Genomic DNA, 19,021 nt, shown 5'->3' on the forward strand with positions numbered 1-19,021 from the left:
ATTCCCACTGTTTTCACATATGTTCTTTCAATCAAGTTTGACAAAAGCGCTCAACATTTTTTTTTAAAAAAACCCCTTCTTCCTCTACCTCTCAGTACAGAAGATGTAAACAATCTTCATACAGCAACATAAATATACCACTGAGTTTCTGAAATTTGATTTCAATTCTATGTTTATGTATTTCTAAGAAGCAACATCGGGAAATAAAATATGCACCACACATTGAAAGCCTTCCAAATTTATTGTCACTAATTCCGTGGCAATTCTCTACTTCCTACAAATGGCATTTTCACTTACAGCAAGTGTTATATACACAGACTGAAGACATACCTTTATTGTAGAAAATACTGCAAAAAGAAACTAATAGAATCACAAGTCATACACCCAATATGAGTGGGAATCCCCATTGGGACAGACAGAATACATGCCTTTGCACACAACAATGTGTTAAAAAGAAACAATCTTCAGCCTGTATATTGTGTGCTGCAGAATTAAGGGATTTGTTAACAATTTTTTTTGAAAAGTATACAATATTGGGAACCTGTTGTGTGGATATGTTCTAACTTCCAATTCAATGTGTTAACAAACAATTGGAGCTCATACTTAGGAGCCACCACACAATTATTTATCCTACTCTCCTCCATAAATGGTTATTGTTGGTCATACTGGCAGAAGGAAGAAGCTTTTGCACCTTTATGCATATACATGCATAGGATGTATGCTTTTGACTGGAACAGCATATTATGAAGACCATCTTAAGTTATTTTATTACAAGTCAACATAAAAATGATTGCTTTCTCTATGGAAATTTTTTTATATTACTTGGTAAAATTGTTTAATTGCTGGTTAACAATACAGAGAATACAATAAAAATACCATTGTTTCTGTGTCAAACAATCTCATAATTATTTACATCAAACAAATTAAAAACTATTTTCAAACACTCTAAATCACATAGTTTCGTCAAAACATTTGGAGGGGGGGTATAAGAATACAGTGATCTTGGTTAAGCAAGTTAAAACCCCATTAGTAAAATATATAGGCACACACTTCACATGCCTTAAAATAAATGGACTTACTAATATTTGTTTCCATATTTTAAAAAGTTCATAGACAAACAGTGGAATCCTTTGCCTATTTATGCAGAAGTCTGAATTAAAGAAGACTTACTATCAGGTATGTTTATTTAGGATTGCAACTTTAGAAATGCTTGTTATAAAGTGGACATGATGAATGAAATTCCAGTAATAATTACCCAAGCCAAAATCTGTATTAGTTTAAATAATAGAAACAAAATGGCCAAAATTAGTTCAACCTTCTTTTAATAGAGAAATGCTAGCACCATCAAGATAATGATTCTAAAGATTCCCTGGTAAGTCTGTTCTTTTTTTTAGTAACTAAAGTTATTTCTCAAAGAAAACTTGTTATATACAAACTGGCATATTTAAATTTTACACATTTCCTTTTCCTTTTGCAACATAGGGGATCCAAGTGAAATTAACCTAAACTTCAAAGCAATTTTATTCTAAGTTGGGAAAGAATTCTGATCAAAGGCAAAATCAACAGTGAGTTCCCACAGAGGCAAATGTGGACATTTCACGACGTATTGTACTAAAAGGGGACAGTTCAAGCTCTGTGGTGTATTCATTGTCATTATCGTCACTTGTTACTGTAGAAGACTTCTGAATGCACTCATCACAACAGCAACAGCAACACTCCAAAACGGCTCGGCTGAATGGTTTACAAAGACAAAAGAGGAGAACTGGAGTCACACAAGATTTAAAGAACAAGAGAAACTGACTAATCAGATGGAGAAGGTCCATAGTCTGCTGAGATACCCCTGTGGACATGTAGGTAGTGACAATATTGCAAATGTTTTCTGGAATGGTGCAAAAACCATACAAAATGGTCAACGCCACCACTGTGCAGTTCATTTGGCTTTCCAGCTGAATCTGCCGCTTGTTCCCACGGGTGCAAGCTTTTTCTACCTTTCGGATTTTTCTGGCAGTCACCAATGAGCAAGTGATGGTAAAAAGTGTTGGTAAGCAAAAGTAGCAGCCAAAGTACCACCAGAGCCTTGCACCATCATAGGTAAGTGCTAACACATATATCGTGTCAGGTAAGTGGGGAGAGACTTTGACCACACATCGTTCCACAGGTGGGTTCCCACTGATTTCAGAGTTTTCTTTAGTCAATTGGCGCAGAACCACTTCAGGCAGAGCCAGCAGTAAAGCTCCAATCCATATCACAGCCAATTTGGCTGTTGTAGATGTGCAGTTTTCAATCATTTCATAATACATTTGCACGTTGGTGGCAGCACGGAATCGGTCTATGCAGAGGGCACATAATGTGAAGGTTGTTACTCCAAGAGATGCTACCTGGAGAAGGAGGAAAAATAAATAAATCAGAATTTAGATATGAGGATGGTGGGATATACACAAGTTGATACCAAACACAAAATATCCTTGACTTCCAGAAAACTATCCGCCTAACCTACACACTTGTTACAGAATAATGTCTCTTTACTGGTGGAGCACTTTCTTAAAAAAATTATTTTTTATTGAAATTTTTCTTAATATAAAATACAAATGAAAGCAAAGGCAATTGGGAAAATAAGTAAAGTCTGGGGGAGAAGGAAGAGGGGAAAAAAAGAGTGATTTCCAACTTTTCCTGGTGAATTAAGTTACATTGAGGTGCTTTTTCAAAAGGCAACTGGACTTTCTTTGTTTTGCTTGAAGATGTTTCACTCCTCATTTAAGAAGCTTCTTCAGTTCTGACTGAGTGGTAGAAGAGAAGTGAAATGTCTTCAAGCAAAATAAAGAAAGTCTAGTTGCCTTTTGAAAAAGCACTATTGGGACAACCATGTCTCAAATGACTGAGAATCTCCATAGACAATTACATGGTAAATTTATAAGCTCAACTTTTCACTTCTACGTAATACTGAGAATTAGCCATTTCTATAACAACAACCTATTTTAATCGTCACAACTCAAAGTTAGAGTTTAATTCTTTTTTATCTTTTGGACAGAAAGTCCAGAAGTGGTTTCTGAGTAGAAAGAAAGCTTGATACATTCTTTTCCTTAACCAACAGTTAACTTTCCCATTACTAGCCAGTTCCAGCACTTTTTCAATCCACAGAGCACTCTCTTTAAATGACATTCATATTTTCTCTTCCTCTCAAACCAAAATAATTAAAATACAAATGGTAATTGCTTTAATATATTAGGAATTAAACAGAGGTGTGAATTTTTTTTAGAGAGAATAAAACCTTAACAGTATTCTATTATAATTTGTTTTAAAATCTGACACCATGATCATTGGGGTATATAACTTAATAAATAACACTGAATAAGGGAAACAGCCACTTGTCACAGTTTGTACAAGATGCATCTTGGTCCAGTTAAAAAGGTATTATCTGAATTGAAATTAAAGCTAGTTCTATTCTGCCAGCAGCAGAAAATCAGTGTAATTGCTTTTTCCCCCCCAGTTCATGCTCTGCTGGCATATTATCCTGTCTCTGTTGAAAAAAAAATGACCTAAAACAAGCATCTACCATCAGATGAAAGCAAATTCCAACCAGGAGCTATTTAAAGAACACAAGGCTACGTTTTCCCAAGTTAGATCATTAGTCCATTCCACAGAACGTCACCTGTTCCCAAAATGAACTTTTGGCATGTAGGGTCTGAAAATAACAAGGGGAGGGGAAGGAATTGAGGACTGCAAGATGAGTAGAATCATGTCACATACACAGGTAAGGATGGGCTTGGGGAAAAAAGGAGTTTGCCTGTGTGTGTGTGTGTGTGTGTTTGCTGTGATGATCTCTTCCCCACTAAGAAAGCCAGGAAATTGGTGTCAGCTTCATGGTCAGAGGATTGTAAAGGATGCTAAATGAGACGGTGGGGACTCAGGCGGCCACTAGTAATTAGCAGATCTCCTGTATTTATGAGAGAAAGGTGGCCCTCCAGATAGTCTGGCCCTTAACTACATAGGCCTTGAAAGGTCAACAGCAGCTCATTAAATAATTCCCAGGGGGCAACTTGCATTTGGAGCGGTTCTTTCGTTTCCTCTGTTTGCACTATTCCTCGGGCCAGTCAGCAGCCTACACGCTTGCACAGGCAATCCCTGATAAAAGCACCTTGCATTTATCATAATAGGTTGAATTTCAAGCATGGCTAATAGCCTGAATGGTTCAAGAATGACCATAGTTGGCATATTATCTGTAGCTGTATGAATATATTCTTTGCTAGAGCCACTTGAAGTCCAACTTTCACAGGGAACAAGAACTGGATTTTACCAGCTTGATAATTGCACTTAACCTGAGAGGTTCAAGAATTAGGATAAGAATTAGAATAATAGAGTTGGGACACTGGAGGTCTTCTAGTCCAACCCCCAGCTCAAGCAGGAGATTTTATATCATTTCAGACAAACGGCTGTCTAATCTCTTTGTAAAAACCTCCACTCACAACTTCTGGAGGCAAGCTGATCCACCGATTAATTGTTCTCACCCTTAGGAAATTTATCCTTATTTCGAGATTTTAGGTTGGCTCGCTCTTTCATAAATTTCCATCCACTGCTTCTTGTCCTGCCTTCAGGTGCTTTGTAGAATAGGATGAGTTCCTCTTTTTGATGGCAGCCTGCTAGCTATTGGAAGACTGCAATCTTGTCACCCTTAGTAAGATTATTCCCAACGCCTTCATGAAAATGTGAAACAATGTAGGGCACATAAATAATCTCATAGGTCAATGACACAATAGTTTGGTAGCATCACCTTCTAGGAAGGAAGCTGAAACAGTGTCTCCACCATGGCCCAGAGGACTAAAATGGCCTATGCTACTGAAGATTGGTAGTAGAAATAGCAGTGTCATATTCCATGAATCTAGTTTGCCTAGTTTTTCATCAGTGGACAAATTATTCTCATTATCATATCCTACTTGAAGTAGGTAGGTGGGGTGTTTTATCCAGATTTATCTTGTACTTTAAGACTATTACCTTCACTAAGGATGAAATTGGAAGAGTGGTTTATAATTATAAAGATGTTCCAGGTTTAGGGATAGTGTTTTCAGTAAAAGCAACTGCCTTCTTTAAATAAATCCTTCACTCAAGGAAACAAGAACTCTCTCATGTAATTATAGATATAGCCGCAACCTAGCCAAAATGAACCAGCAAGGAAAGATTACAACAGATATCATTTCTCATCTCTAAACATACCTTCCTTATGTCCCATTGAAACACAGTACCCACACACCAGGAGTGAACTAAATTTTAGATTGAGGATTATGTTGGGATATGAATTTCATACGCACATCTGGACCTGCAAAACTGTTTCAAATGTGCTGTTATTAGACTTTGAATCATAAGTTATTGAAATACAATAGTCTTTTTCAATTTGGTACCCCCCATACTTTCTAAATATCAAAGGCGTTTGATGGCAGCTTTTCAGACTTACAAATTTAATTAAAAGGCATCACTTTTATGAAATACAACTACAGTTAATTAATATTTATAGCTTTCAATTAAATTTGAAAAGGGGCTACCAGACACCTTCTGATTTTTGGCTGCCACAGACTAACACATCTCTTTTCCTACAATCCATACTTTCTAAGAATTTGAAAACTTACAATTGGAAGACATGGAGAAAATCAGATTGGGGATAAATCAAAGATGTCAGTACTGTTGCCTTTTCATATTTAACAATAATGTCTGACATCATTTATTGTGTAAACTTAGAAGGGAGTTTAATTCCAAGGAAGAACATCTAGAACTAATTTCTACAGCAGCAAGATAACAAATGTAGCTTTTGTTACCCTCAAAACACTGCTGAGTTTTGTATTCTTCTGTCAAAGACAATTCCTTTCTGTTTTGAAATTTTACACTCAGGATGTTGGGCAAATACAAATGTTTGTGGACCATTTTAGCCACTGCCAATGCTACCTCTTTTCACTTGCACTTATAAATGATCGATCCCAAAACATTTCTAATACCAGGATGAGCAGAGAAACAAGGCTGATAATTTGACCAAAGTCTGATTGGCAAAACTTTCGTATGCTTGTTGAGAAGCATACATGGATCCTGAAGCTTTTAAACAAAACAAAACAAAACACAAAACACACACACACACACACACACACAAGAGGGATTTAAAATGATCAAGTTTTATTGGTAGAGAAATTGTCAACCTTATAATTTCATGACTCACTGAATATGCAGACTTGCATTGGAAGTTCAATCTGTTTTCAGGTCCACTTTGACATTTCTAAGAAATACTCAAGTATTCTGTGGGCAAGAAACTTCTTTTCATCACTGAGAAAATATTAATATAACAAGGAGATTGCATTGCTTAAATTTGTACATTGTTTTTTTTTCACAGCACTTATATATTGCCCAAATCATTAACTTTGGGCAGCTCAGAATAACATAGGCAAGAACAATCATGTCTCACTTATTTTTTTATTACTGAAATGTCCATATTGATAATGGTTGAAATCCAAATGTGTCAAAAAAAGGATATTCTCTGAAAAATGTTGATTGGATCAGTCAGGGCTTCAAAACCTTGTTGAGCACAAGTTAGCAGCAAAGAGACAGAGAAAACTCTACCTCTTTGTTGCCAATGACTGGTCAATCAGACCATTGCAGTCCAGATACAGTAGCCTTTGGTCCTCTAAAATTCCTTTCTCTGGACAAGGGGTGTCAAACAAGAGGCCTGCAGGCCATATCCAGCCTGCGATGTGGTTGGATCCAGCCCGCGGGGCCATCCTGGGAAATGTAAGGGGCCGGCCCATGTCACTTCAACCCAGTCTACCCAATGTAAAGAGGAAACATAGAGCCACCGTGGCTTTGCCCGGTCTACCCAGTGTGAAGAGGAAACATGCCAGCAGTTTGGGGAGTGCCGTCCAGCTGGCCAGGCCCACCCACCCAATCAGTTGGCCACACCCAGTCGACCATGCCTCCCCAGCCCCCCCCAAGGTCAGCCACAGCCCTGAAGCAGCCCTCAATGAAATTGAGTTTGACATCCCTGCTCTAGACCAATGTATGGGGGGGTGGGACTTATGGGAATTGAAGTTCACATATCTTAAAAGTTGTTAAAGCTGAAAAATACTGCCTCTAATTAGTTCTAGCTGACTGACACTGTAATCTTCATGGATGTAGGAGTATAAAGAAGTATCACTACCACACTGTTTTTAACACTGCTCAGCTAATAGCACAATCTACACCAATGCACACAAGAAAAATATGGTTTAAAAAACATACAGGGAGCACATTTTAAAAGGTATGCCACAAACCACTTCATGGAGTTTTAACGTTACTTATGTTAAACCTCTTGTTACTGATTTGTTGCACAACTTATTTCAAATCAGTTGTAAAAATAGATGAACATTAACCAATGTTAAATTGGATTAGTGAAGTTCTATGCTAAATGCCCATTTGTAGTGCAATAAGCTGATTAACCCGCATGCTCATAAATTGATCCCGAGTAAGTAATATATCTCTAAAATTACTGTATATTTATTGTCATTAATATATCATATACCATCGATGTGAGCCAATAACTGAATTAGCATGTCATTAAATAACTAACTTGTCACTTTAACACTACTGTTAGTTTAACATACCTGCTGTGTGGCAATGGCATCAGCTTTGTAAGAACTAAGCCATCACATCATTATTGTGACTTCAGCCTTCCATCCTTCCAAGATCAATAAAATGAGGACCCAGATTGTTGGGGCAATATGTTGACTCTGTTACTGAACTACTTAGAGAAGGCTGTAAAGCACTGTGAAGCAATATATAAGTCTTATTGCTACTGTGATATCATCACATTACTTGTTTGAAGCTGTAAACCATGATATATATACTGTGGGTTAATTCTAGAAAAAGCATGGAGTAAAGCACTTAGTCTTAACTATTCTAAATCTTGCCTCTATTTAATTTGTCATCAATTCATGGGAACATTTCCATTAAAATCAAGAACACTAATTCAAAGAAAACGTATTTCAGAATAAATGAAACCAGAAAATACAAGCTTTTCTAACTTGTTACTAATTTACAATAAATGCTTTCTGAAGTACTACAAATATAAGCAATATTTCAATTAGGATAGACTTTATACAATATGACTTTAAATTATTGATTAAAACCCAATTCATAAAAGCAGTATAAAAAGAGGTTCTAAATTAAAAATGAAGATGCAGCAAATGAATATAATTGTTCTAATCACAAATTAAAATTCCACAATGCATCTGGAAATTAACTTGCTATTACATAATTCTTTCATGTTTTATAATAGCCACATGAAAATTAACAGAAAATTGGGTTTTAAGTCTTTAAAGAGATTCAACAAAATGTTTTCCATCTTCCGTAGAAAAAACTTAACAAATGTTAATACGAATATTTCTAATAGATTAACCAAGATGGTATCAAAAGATTCAAGCTGACCATAACCCACAGATCAAGTGCCTTAACATATTTATAAATTCAGAGCATGCAATTAAGATCAAATCCACATTTTTCTTCTTAAAAAGGGTAAACTGAGCCAGCACTTTCAAAGTTTTTTGCTTAGATTTACAAGAACATGGTTTCAACATCCGCTGCAATGTTGTTTTAGTTCCTTCCTCATGTGTTAAGATCTGGTTTAGTAGATTTATATACCGGTACTTGAATTACAATTTCATTGAGCAACCCCCTGAGTTTAAGATACAGTACTAAATCTAGTGGTGGAGGGATCCTCACTTTTGAAAGTTCATTGGATTAGACTCTCTCTTAGTGAAACCTACCTCACACAGATGTTATTTTGAGTAATAAAGTGAAAGGAGATTCCCCTGGTAAAGTACTTTTACCTCATGGAAGAATGGCAGGGAAAAAACTGAACTAAAACAAAACAGGAAATATATAAAATAATTAATGCATTAATGCTTTGATCAGGTAGGCAAGAAAACTTGAGGACTTTCTATAGCTGCTTTTTTCTTGTCTAAGGACCACTGATGGTGCTCATGGAAAGCATTCATGTTATAATCCATCCTATCTGCCTGTTTAAAAACACCCATATATCACTGTGAGTGTGAAAAATGACCTGAAGGGAGGTAATACCAAGCAACTAATACCAGGATCAAATCATAGTTGCTGTCATCTAAGGAGTTACTATAAGTTTTGCAAAACTGCAGTGGCATTAAGTTCAGTTATATAATTTTTGACAGCCCTACTTACTTCAAAATTCCCTTTAAATTAAAAGATCATAACAAATGAATATAATAAACACAAACAAGAGAACAAACCTTTGAACTTATTATTGTTATCTATAGAAAACAATTAGAATAGACTAAATTATATATCATTTATTTGATAATATTCCTATCCCAATCCCTTTCTTTGGGAGGAATACAACGGGATAAAGCAAATAGTATTGCAAAAAGCCCATCATTCAACATTAAATGATTATTAAAAAGTTAACATTTAGCACCCAAAAGCCAAAACAAAGTGAATGAGTTTGAATGGATGCTGGATAAAAATTGCTTAGTTTGTTTATAAAATGCCATCAATACTTGCAGGCCCATAGCCCATCAATCTCATAAGGGAAGAGAATATGCACAGGTCTTGATGATTGGACCATATAGAAAGATTTAGTTCACCAAAGGGACATGCAAGTACTATCAAAGCCATTTTCCTCAACTCATTAATGTTTTTATGAAATTGCCCTAGAAAAGAACTACTTCCTTTTAAGTTTTGTCACGTAGACTTAACCCTTGTCCAGGGTTGAAACTCAAAAATGTTCTCTACTGGCTCTGTGGGCGTGGCTTGGTATGATAGTAATAGCAACCAGGAGCAACCAGGGGATATTTTTTACCGATTCAAATCGTCCCAACCCTACCACCTCTCCTGAGGTGGACGGAGATGGTTGAATTCACCCCTGCCCTTGTCCTACCTAATAGTCAGTTAAGATGAATTAGAAATACTTTATTCATAAGATAACCAAGGAAATATTAAGCATATAGAGCAAAAGAAGAAATGGATTTTGTGTTTATAACTACTTCCTGTAGCATAGAGTGCACTGATCAGCCAAGATGTATTTTACATACTGGGCATCATGCCTTTGGTAACCTAAATAAATCTGCCACATATTGTAAACAAACTATATTTATTTAATACTGCATCCAAACTTTGGGTTTTCTTAATTGAAGACTATAATAATAAATATCTTCATGATTTGTTTAAATTCACCAAGTTTCTTAGCTTACAGACAATTACGGTATTTCTTTCGATTTCAGTTTATAACACACAATTTGAACAATATATAACAATAATTGTTAATAACTGCATAGCTTAATTTTTAATACAGCCTTATTTTAATATTGCCTTAAAATATTTGAGATAAATTATTCCAAAGTACCAATTTAGAGCAATGTCATTTTGAAATTTCATAGGTAATTTCATAATGATTGTACACCTTATATCTACTTTGTTATTTTTATGTTTCTCTTCTGAACTTAAATACAGTACATAATAGAAAAAAACAAAACAAAATAAAACAAGCCACTTCTGAAGAAAATTGTATTATTGAAGAAAGCTGTATTATACTCTGTAAATTATTGAAGTCAGACTGCAGTGTTATATCTGGAAATAAGGTGTAAAGTATACCATTTTGCTTACTTCTAAGTTGATTTTAAAATTCATGGAGCAAAGTACATATTGAAAAATGACACATACACTACTAGAATTAAGGCAAGGGGATGATTTTTTGATGAGATGGCTTCATTGTTTATAACAGCTAATGCTATGTCCTTGCTCCTGAATCATAATAGTAATGTTTTTATTGTAGATTTTTTGTTTATATTGTTATTTTATAGTTTTTATTGTATGCTTCCCCAAGTTAAAATGTGTGAGATGGCCATATAAATATGAAAAATAAATAAATAGATCACTTTAATGATGCCTTTGCAATAGACTTTGCCATCACTCTTTTGTATGACAATGCTTACTTGATTAGCATTTTTTAAAAGAACTTACATTTAGGTTACATGGTGATTTTTTAAGTTGATTGCTTTGCAATATCAAATTTCACAGATTTCTTTGTATCATGAGAACATAGTAAGTAATACCTGGATGACAAAAATTGCATTTTTTTCCCCACTGTGACCCCCTCCCCCACCTAGTTTAGACAAATGGAAGATTAACAACATTACCATATTCACTTCAGTTTCAAATAACCCCAAAGTTTCAAGTAACCTGAAAACTGAAGCAATCAATGGCAAATCATTCTGAACTCCACCAACACGTCCATAAACTGAAGAGCACTTTTTCTTAGAAACCATGAATCCCTCCAGAGATTACTGAGGTACAACTCTCAACAGCTTTCATTATTGCTGATGCAAATTAAAGCCTCTACAATAAGGCTTGTAATTCATCAATCTCTAGAAGAGCATTATTATCCTGCTTTACAAGAGATTAGATGAATGTATGAGAGACACAGCAACTAAATCTTATTTACCTTCAAATGTTCAGAGATAACATGCCTCTAAGCAGCAGATACTTGGGATTAAAAATAGGGAAGCATCTTTTTCATGTAGTGTTCTAGGACTCTACAAACATTATGATGGTGAAATGTTCTGAGCTCAAAATGGCCATTGTCGGTGTTCTGAATATGAAACACAACATACATTATGAGAGATTTGTTCCAAGTGTGAAACAAAACATGGTTGTTTCAAGAGGCACAAGTTCGAGCAGGAACACACAAATCATTTTTTTTTTTCTTTGAATTGTTTCAACTTCAAAATAATTGCTTGGAATTTTCCAAGTTTGGAACAAAATACATCTTCTATGTGATGCATTGTTTTCATTTCTTACTAAAGCCATTTATTATACACTATTGAACATGATGTCACAGCATAATCCAGCAATACATCTTTACTTTACTTTACTTTAAAATATTCTTGATCCAACATAGAAGAATTCTAAGCTTACATATTAATTTAAGCTAACACACCAAGCTCAGTGGTGAGGAATTCTGGGAGATGTAGTTCTGTGAAAATGATCCTGTTTTATCCCCATTATTGCTGTCCAGGTAGAAACCCTCCAATATAAAGTGACAGATGGTTACACTGACATCTTAAATTTATTAAATGGCTCTAGGTCTGTCATGGAAAAGGTCATGTTTACTCCATGCTCCTGTGTTTTATGGGAAGTTCTACAGTCAGGGGTCATATCTTACCGGCAAGCTTTTAAAGTTACAAATCAAAGTGATTTATTTGGACAATGTATTTCCAAAGCACTGCACTTTCCACTATAAGAGGACCCCCAAAAAATCCACACCTTTTCCCTTCCATGGCATGAACGCAATTTAAATATAATTCAGGAAATGATTTCTTTGCCTGACTAATGGGCTACTAGAAATGGACTTTCTAATGGGCTATGAGCATCCTATTTCCCTTCATTTACCCATCTGCTGCTAATTAAATGGATGATATCAAGCATACTGTCACATGCATAGAATCATTCCACACTATCAACCAGATTTAATGGTTTCTTTTTTCCAGGAAATAAATAAAACAGACAACCGAACAGTGGAAAGGATTTTGTCCAAGTTGGGTAGCAAAATATCTGTCCCTTGCCAAAAGCCAAGGGTTTAATCAGAACCTGGGATACTTAAAAAAGTAAAACAAAACAAAAACAAAGCAAGGGATCCAAAACTAAGTTAATATTTGAATACATTTAGTTTACTTGAATTTTTGTAACTTTAACCCATTTTATGACTGTTATCATATGTTGATGATAAGTGCTCAGAGTTGCTTGAACTGTGAGATGGATGACAAATAAATTTAATAAATAAACATAAATGTTAATATTGTTAACATTGTAACAATCATGTTTGTGGCTTTCATGCTACATGGATTCATATTTTCCTGGTCCTTTTCTGTGTCATTTACATTATACAAAACAAAGCACCCTATATTATATTTATGCATACAAGTTTGGATGCAAACACTTGGATCCAACAAAGATTTGTTTAACTCCATCAATTGGCCCAGTCCTACAATACTGGGATGTAATCCAATATACAGTTTCTACACCCTAGTAAGTTGAAAGTTGGAAGCAAATGTTACAGTTTTTAATGCAACTTGTGTCATAAATGCCTTATATTAGTTACGTCTAACCATTTCTCAATTGTTAATCAAAAGGCAGTAGGAAATGTAGAAACACAATTAACTTTAAATGCATCTCAGTCCGGCAAATGTTATCTATTGAAGGTTGCACAACTGTTTTCACTGAATACATACAGATTAAGCAATCTAGTACCTTCCAGATGTTTGAGATTCCAGCCACAATCAGCTGCAACCAGCATAGCCAAAGGCAAGGGAGAGTAACAGATTGCATGCCCTTGGAATAAATTACTAGAGTTTGTAGAACAAGAATGGACAATGCCTATACCCGAGATCTGTGGAACACAGCTGAATATCTAAACATAAATCTGGCATCATTTAACTTATGTATGCACTGCCTACTTCAAGCAGAACTGTTTAGCAATTTGAGAAAGAAACTTACATATTCATTCATACCACAATAATATAAATAGTTCATGTCTTGAATTTAACACAATAAATTCCATGATCAAGGACAAAATGCAAAAAGTGAAAGCAAACACACCAGATGTAAGGAAGCAGGGCAACCCCAATTTCTAAGGATCTGGTAGAGCAGGGGTGTCGAACTTGCGTCATCACGTGACGTTTTGCAATTCCCCCATTTTGCTAAACCCGGGGTGGGCGTGGCCAGCACGTGACACATCTGGCCCATGGACCACAAGTTTGACACCCCTGCGGTAGAGTCAATAGATCTTAGGTAATTATCTGTAAATATGAAAGATCAAAGCAATGGGATTCTGATTCCACTTCATTAAGAAAGCATTGGGCCCATAATCCTAACCTCGTGAGCTTCTACGAAACCGCAAGTAGGTGCCATTTATTGTTACTCACCTCAATGTAAGGTACAATTTTGCAGGAGAAATCCTCCAACAGCCACTTTTTGGTGAGTTCTTGGAAGATGACCAGAGGCAGGCAGAAAAAAATGATAAGGAAATCCCAAAAGGCTAAGTTGGCCAGCAAAGAGTTGGAGATGCTCCTCATATAGTAGTTATGGCAGACAATGCACATCACGGCCATGTTCCCCATTATCCCAATGCCAAAGATGATTACGGACAAACACATGACTGCGTAGGCACCATAGGACTCCTGAGTCAGTGGGTAAAAAGGGTTCTTTACATGAGGTGGTTGGAAGGTCCCATTTCTGAGGGAAGCAGGTTCCCTTCCCGCCAGGTGACTGGCCGAGCCGTTCAAGGGTAATGCCTGAGGCACAACGTCCCCCACAACTCCACGAAAGGGAGTTGTCTGACCATCCACCGACATGTTGAAGACACCGATGTGGTGCCTGTTCTTGAAAGTTTTGCTTTTTCTTCCTTCTCTTGTATCCTGGGACCCGCCAGCGCCCCGCTTACTTCTTGGATGTTTCCTGCGCCCAATTCTTGTTGAGCTCTCCTCCTCCCACTCTTCAGCCTTCCCAGCACTTTGGGTCCTCAAGGCTACAGAAGAAGAATCTCGCCTCCAATGACTTCCGTCTTTTCTTTCCAAGCGACCCGCAGCCTGATGCACACCTTCTTCTCCATGCTCGACCATCGGAGTGACTCTCCAGTCTTTGCTGGCATCCCTGTAATCCTTCGGTGGAGCCCAGCCCTCCTGACCTCCAGCCTTAGCCTGGGGTCTGACCGGCTGCTCTTTGCCACCTAAGTGCCCCACAACCCAAGCGGCTTCTTGCTGGCGGGCCACTTGTTGAAGGCGCGGAGGAGGAGCAGACTGGCACCACGATTCACGTTCCTGACGACCTTTCCCGACCACACCATCCTCTCCCTTGAATGTTGCTTGAGCCAAGAGAAACGCCATGCCCATATGCCAAAGCCAGGCAAACGTTGCTCCGAGAAGATGCATGGTTAGCAGAAGGAGCCCAGCCACACCCTTAGTCACAGCTGGAAGAGCTGCCACTTAAACGCATTTCACCAACCTATTCCCAAGCAGAGGTCAAGGCGGAGGAGTCCTCTTTCGTCGATAAAGAACCCTGATGGATTTCCTCGAGAGGTCTCAAGTTCGAGTCATGCCCTCAAGCACCTGAACCCAGGACTAAAGATGAGCAAAAACTAACCTCCTCCTCCTCCTCCTCCGAAGAAAAGCATCATAAGAAATCCTCTTCCCGGGCCGGCGAGTTTTCTTCTGTCCCTCAGTTACCTTTAGGCAAGGAAAGTTGCTTCTGGATCAACGAAGGAAGACAGCCCCCCCCCCCCCCCCAGCCTCGTTCAGCGACTGTCGCCTGGGGGCCCGCCTCGCTTCGCCGTCTTCCCGAGACTGGCCCTAGCCGCTCGCCGTAGGGCGAGCTATAAGAGCCTTGGGTCGGGGGAGTCCCTCGCCCCCGTCGCGCAACGGAGCTCTCCCTCAGGCACTTGTCCTGGAGGCAGGTGGAAGCCCGCGGGAGGGCTCGTCCTGGCGCGGAAACCGAAGCAAGAGCTCGAGCCGAGGCTGGTCCTTTGGTGGCTGAGGAGGGCGGGGGGGTGGATCGTCAGCGGTCTCCGAAAAGGGGGAAAAAGAAGAGGGGACTCTTGGCTTGGGAGGGGGCGGTCCGTCCGTCCGTCCGTCTTCCCCCCCCCGCCGCCCACAAAGTTGCTCCCGGGGCCGGTGGCGAGCAGGTTGGGAGCAGCGCCCGCTCGGGAGCCAGCAACGTGTTGCTCCTTCCCGCCCTACCTGCGCCTGCCAGGTGGGCAGCACAAAAGGGCAGCTTCTCAACCTGCGGACGGGAGAGGGAGGTGGTGGTGGGAAGGGGAACCCCGGGGTGGCGACTGTGGTTTCTGCCGGGGGGCCGGTTGGAAATCCCGACCGACTCCTTTTTTTCCCCTTTTTCTCTCGCTTTCTTTGCCCCGGGCGCCAGAGGCAGGCAGGCAGGCAGGCGGGCGGGCGAACGGCTTCCCCTGGCAGCAGCTCCCCGGCTCAGCTTCACGCCACATCCACTCGCGCTTGGAAGCGGCTCGGGAGTTAAAAGGTGGGGGGGGGGCGGAGGAGAAAGGGAGGGGAGCGGGAGAAGAGGCTGGAAGGTCTCCGAGTGCGCACGCGCGGCGCTTCTTCGCTTTCGGGCAGTCCACAGCGCTTCTTTCTCTAGCGAAGCGGCTCCTGAATGGAAGTAGCGGGCTTGAGGGTGGGGTGGGGTGGGATCTGCACCTGAGCCTCGTTGGAGTCTTGGCTTCTTTAAGACAAAGAGCAGGACCTTCCCCGTCCTTTGGTTGATGTTGGCAGAGGCGTCCCACGCACCCACCTTTCCGCCCCCAATACGATAAGAAGACAAGAGCCGCGTAAAATTCGAGCCCGCCCCGGGACGTAATGGCTCGATCCAAAGCGCAGCGAGGCGAGAAAAAAAAAAAAATCCCGCGAAACCCTTGATTGCGCGCGCACGCGCGTTTGGCTCTCAGCCTGGAGCGTGAGGAGAAGCTCTTAGGGGAATTAAGGCAAAGGGCTCCCAAGTGGGGGCGGGAGAGTCACACCTCGACGAAGAGGGAATCCCCCCCCCCCGGTCGTTGTGTAGAGCCGCACCTGTCCTATTCTCCGCAGGAGGTTGCTGGCGAGAATGAGTTCATGGAGGGGGTGTGTTTGTGAGTGTGTATGTGTGTGAGAGAGAGGACGTTGCTGGCGAGAATGAGTTCATGGAGGGTGTGTGTATGTGTGTGTGAGAGAGAGGACGTTGCTAGCGAGAATGAGTTGATGGAGGGTGTGTGAGTGTGTGAGTGTGTGAGAGAGAGGACGTTGCTAGCGAGAATGAGTTGATGGAGGTGTGTGTGTGTGTGAGTGTGTGTGAGAGAGGACGTTGCTGGCGAGAATGAGTTGATGGAGGGTGTGTGTGTGTGAGTGTGTGAGAGAGAGGACGTTGCTAGCGAGAATGAGTTCATGGAGGGTGTGTGTGTGTTTGTGAGTGTGTGTGTGAGAGAGGACGTTGCTGGCGAGAATGAGTTGATGGAGGGTGTGTGTGTGTGTGTGTTTTTGTGAGTGTGTGAGAGAGGATGTTGCTAGCAAGAATGAGTTCATGGAGGGTGTGTGTGTGAGAGAGGACGTAGCGAGAATGAGTTCATGGAGGGTGTGTGTGTGTGTTTGTGAGTGTGTGAGAGAGAGGACGTTGCTGGCGAGAATGAGTTAATGGAGGGTGTGTGTGTGAGAGAGAGGTACATAGTAAGGACAGCTCAGTTCCCACAAGCAAGTCTGCTGCTACATGCTAACCTCAGTTAGTGTTACTTTCGCCTAGGGGTTGAGAGGCCGCTCCTGACCAAGCATAGCTAAAATGATACAACCGCTTACAGAGAAAACAGTAGTAGCTGCGTTGGGTCAATGAATATGCTAAGTTTGGGCTTTGTTTCTAAACAGAATGGATGAGTTATCTGGTCCAACCTCTTGTCTGGTGCATTCAGCCTCCCCCCCCCCCCAATTTGAAAACCTGGGGGGGGGGGGAGAGAACCCTCTACTAATAGAAGGGAGCCTCTCAGTGCTCCCAACCAATCTTGTAAGAATTCGATCCTGGTCTTCTCTTATTTCCAACTTACAATAAGCTCAGTCAGCAGTTCCCACAGGCAAAGACTAGTGGGAGATGTTAAAATAGGCAAGAAAGTAGTTCTGTCACCCCCTTTCTTGGCAAATTTTTGCAAACCATTCATACATTTTTTTTTTCTTTTTGGAAGCTAAAGGAGGCCAGTTCCTTTTTACTGTTTTTTACACTTACAGCGTTTAGTATAAGCCTAGTAGGTGTCCTCTGAACCCTTGTCATATCCTTGCCCGGCGTAGAACTGAACCTACTGGGATGTTTAGTGGAATCAGAATGGAATAATGACCTTATGTGATTTGATTAGCATTTTGGGTTAGTGCAACCCAATATTGCATTGGCCTTTTGAGTTGCTGCATCAGTTTCCTCTTAGTCTAGTGGTTCATTAGTACTCCTACAAGTCTTTTATAAGCCCTGGCCCCTGTCATAACTTCCCGGTCCTCTACTTGTACAACTGACTTTTCCTACCCCAAAGTGGGATATTCCATTGGACATGAGTGAACGTCAGCTTATTAAATCGGAGGTGTTCAGGCACAATGTTGAATTGGCATTGTATCCTGCAAAGGAATAGCCAAACCTTGTAGTTTGGTATTACCCACAGGTTTGGAAAAAAAAGATGGGCCCATTCAATCCTGTAAGGTGTTGATAAAGAGGTTGAGTAATGCTGGGCCCACCTCATCTGTTGCTTCCTTGAAGGGAGACGATGAACCATTTATGAGAATAGGGAGTCCCCCACAAGGGACTCCTATACTCATAGTGGGCAGTGCTCAACTCCGTTTCAAGGCCATTGAGCTAGCACTGTCCAAAGACATTTCCGTGGTCATGTAGGCAGCATGACATCATGGAGCACAGTTACTTTCCCACTGCAGTGGTACCTATTTATCTACTGGCATTTGCATGCTTTCGAACTGCTGGGTGGGCAGGAGCTCGCCCCATCCCATAGTGCTGGGGTCTCGTACCTGGGCTGCCAGCTTTCCAGTTGACATGCCCAGCGCCTTAACTGCTGAGCCACTATGCTGCCCTATTTATGAGTATATATGAGATGAATTTGTCCAAGTGGCAGATCCAACAGTGATTCTTCTGGACCACAATATTATGAGAGCTCTTGACTCGTGCTTCACTGAGATCAAGGTGCACTAAGTCCCTGGTATTCCCTTTGCCCACCAGACCAGTCTCTCTGCCATAGCTGGCTCTGGGAAACTTACATTTCGTTTGTTCATAAATTACTTTAAGGTTGCAAGGTGACTCCTTTACTATACCTTTATCAGTTCCAAACTATCTTTCTGACATGGCACGGCAGGTTTTGCTTTTGAGTTTAGCATATTGTGCAAACCCTAGCCTGTTTGGTTAGTTTATGATTCGATGCAGTGTGGGAATTTAAAAGTTAGTTAATGATAACTTTCTCATCTCCCTTTTCTTC

At 40.1% G+C, this 19,021-nt stretch overlaps 1 protein-coding gene across 1 annotated transcript; it reads right to left on the reverse strand.

Annotated features, from left to right (window-relative positions):
• Positions 1-226: 226 nt before the first annotated feature.
• On the reverse strand, positions 227-16,040 carry GPR37 (G protein-coupled receptor 37). Its single transcript, XM_026669048.2, has 2 exons — positions 13,959-16,040; positions 227-2,378 (listed from the first exon to the last, which is right to left on the reverse strand). Exons 1-2 carry the CDS (start codon positions 14,961-14,963, stop codon positions 1,560-1,562), a joined length of 1,824 nt encoding a protein of 607 aa, XP_026524833.2. The 5' UTR covers positions 14,964-16,040; the 3' UTR covers positions 227-1,559.
• Positions 16,041-19,021: the final 2,981 nt, after the last annotated feature.

This window comes from Notechis scutatus, chromosome 6 (assembly GCF_049901735.1).
Source record: "Notechis scutatus isolate UNSWTSFEM ecotype Mainland chromosome 6, rNotScu1.2, whole genome shotgun sequence".
In the NCBI taxonomy this organism is placed as follows: domain Eukaryota; kingdom Metazoa; phylum Chordata; class Lepidosauria; order Squamata; family Elapidae; genus Notechis; species Notechis scutatus.

What these genes read in the sequence shown, in the direction of transcription:
- GPR37 (XM_026669048.2), bottom strand. Translation starts at nt 14,963, where the DNA reads ATGCATCTTCTCGGAGCAACGTTTGCCTGGCTTTGGCATATGGGCATG. An exon ending in AAATTGTACCTTACATTGAG is followed by an intron (nt 2,379 to 13,958) that starts GTGAGTAACAAT and finishes CTCCTTCTCCAG; the next exon opens with GTAGCATCTCTTGGAGTAAC.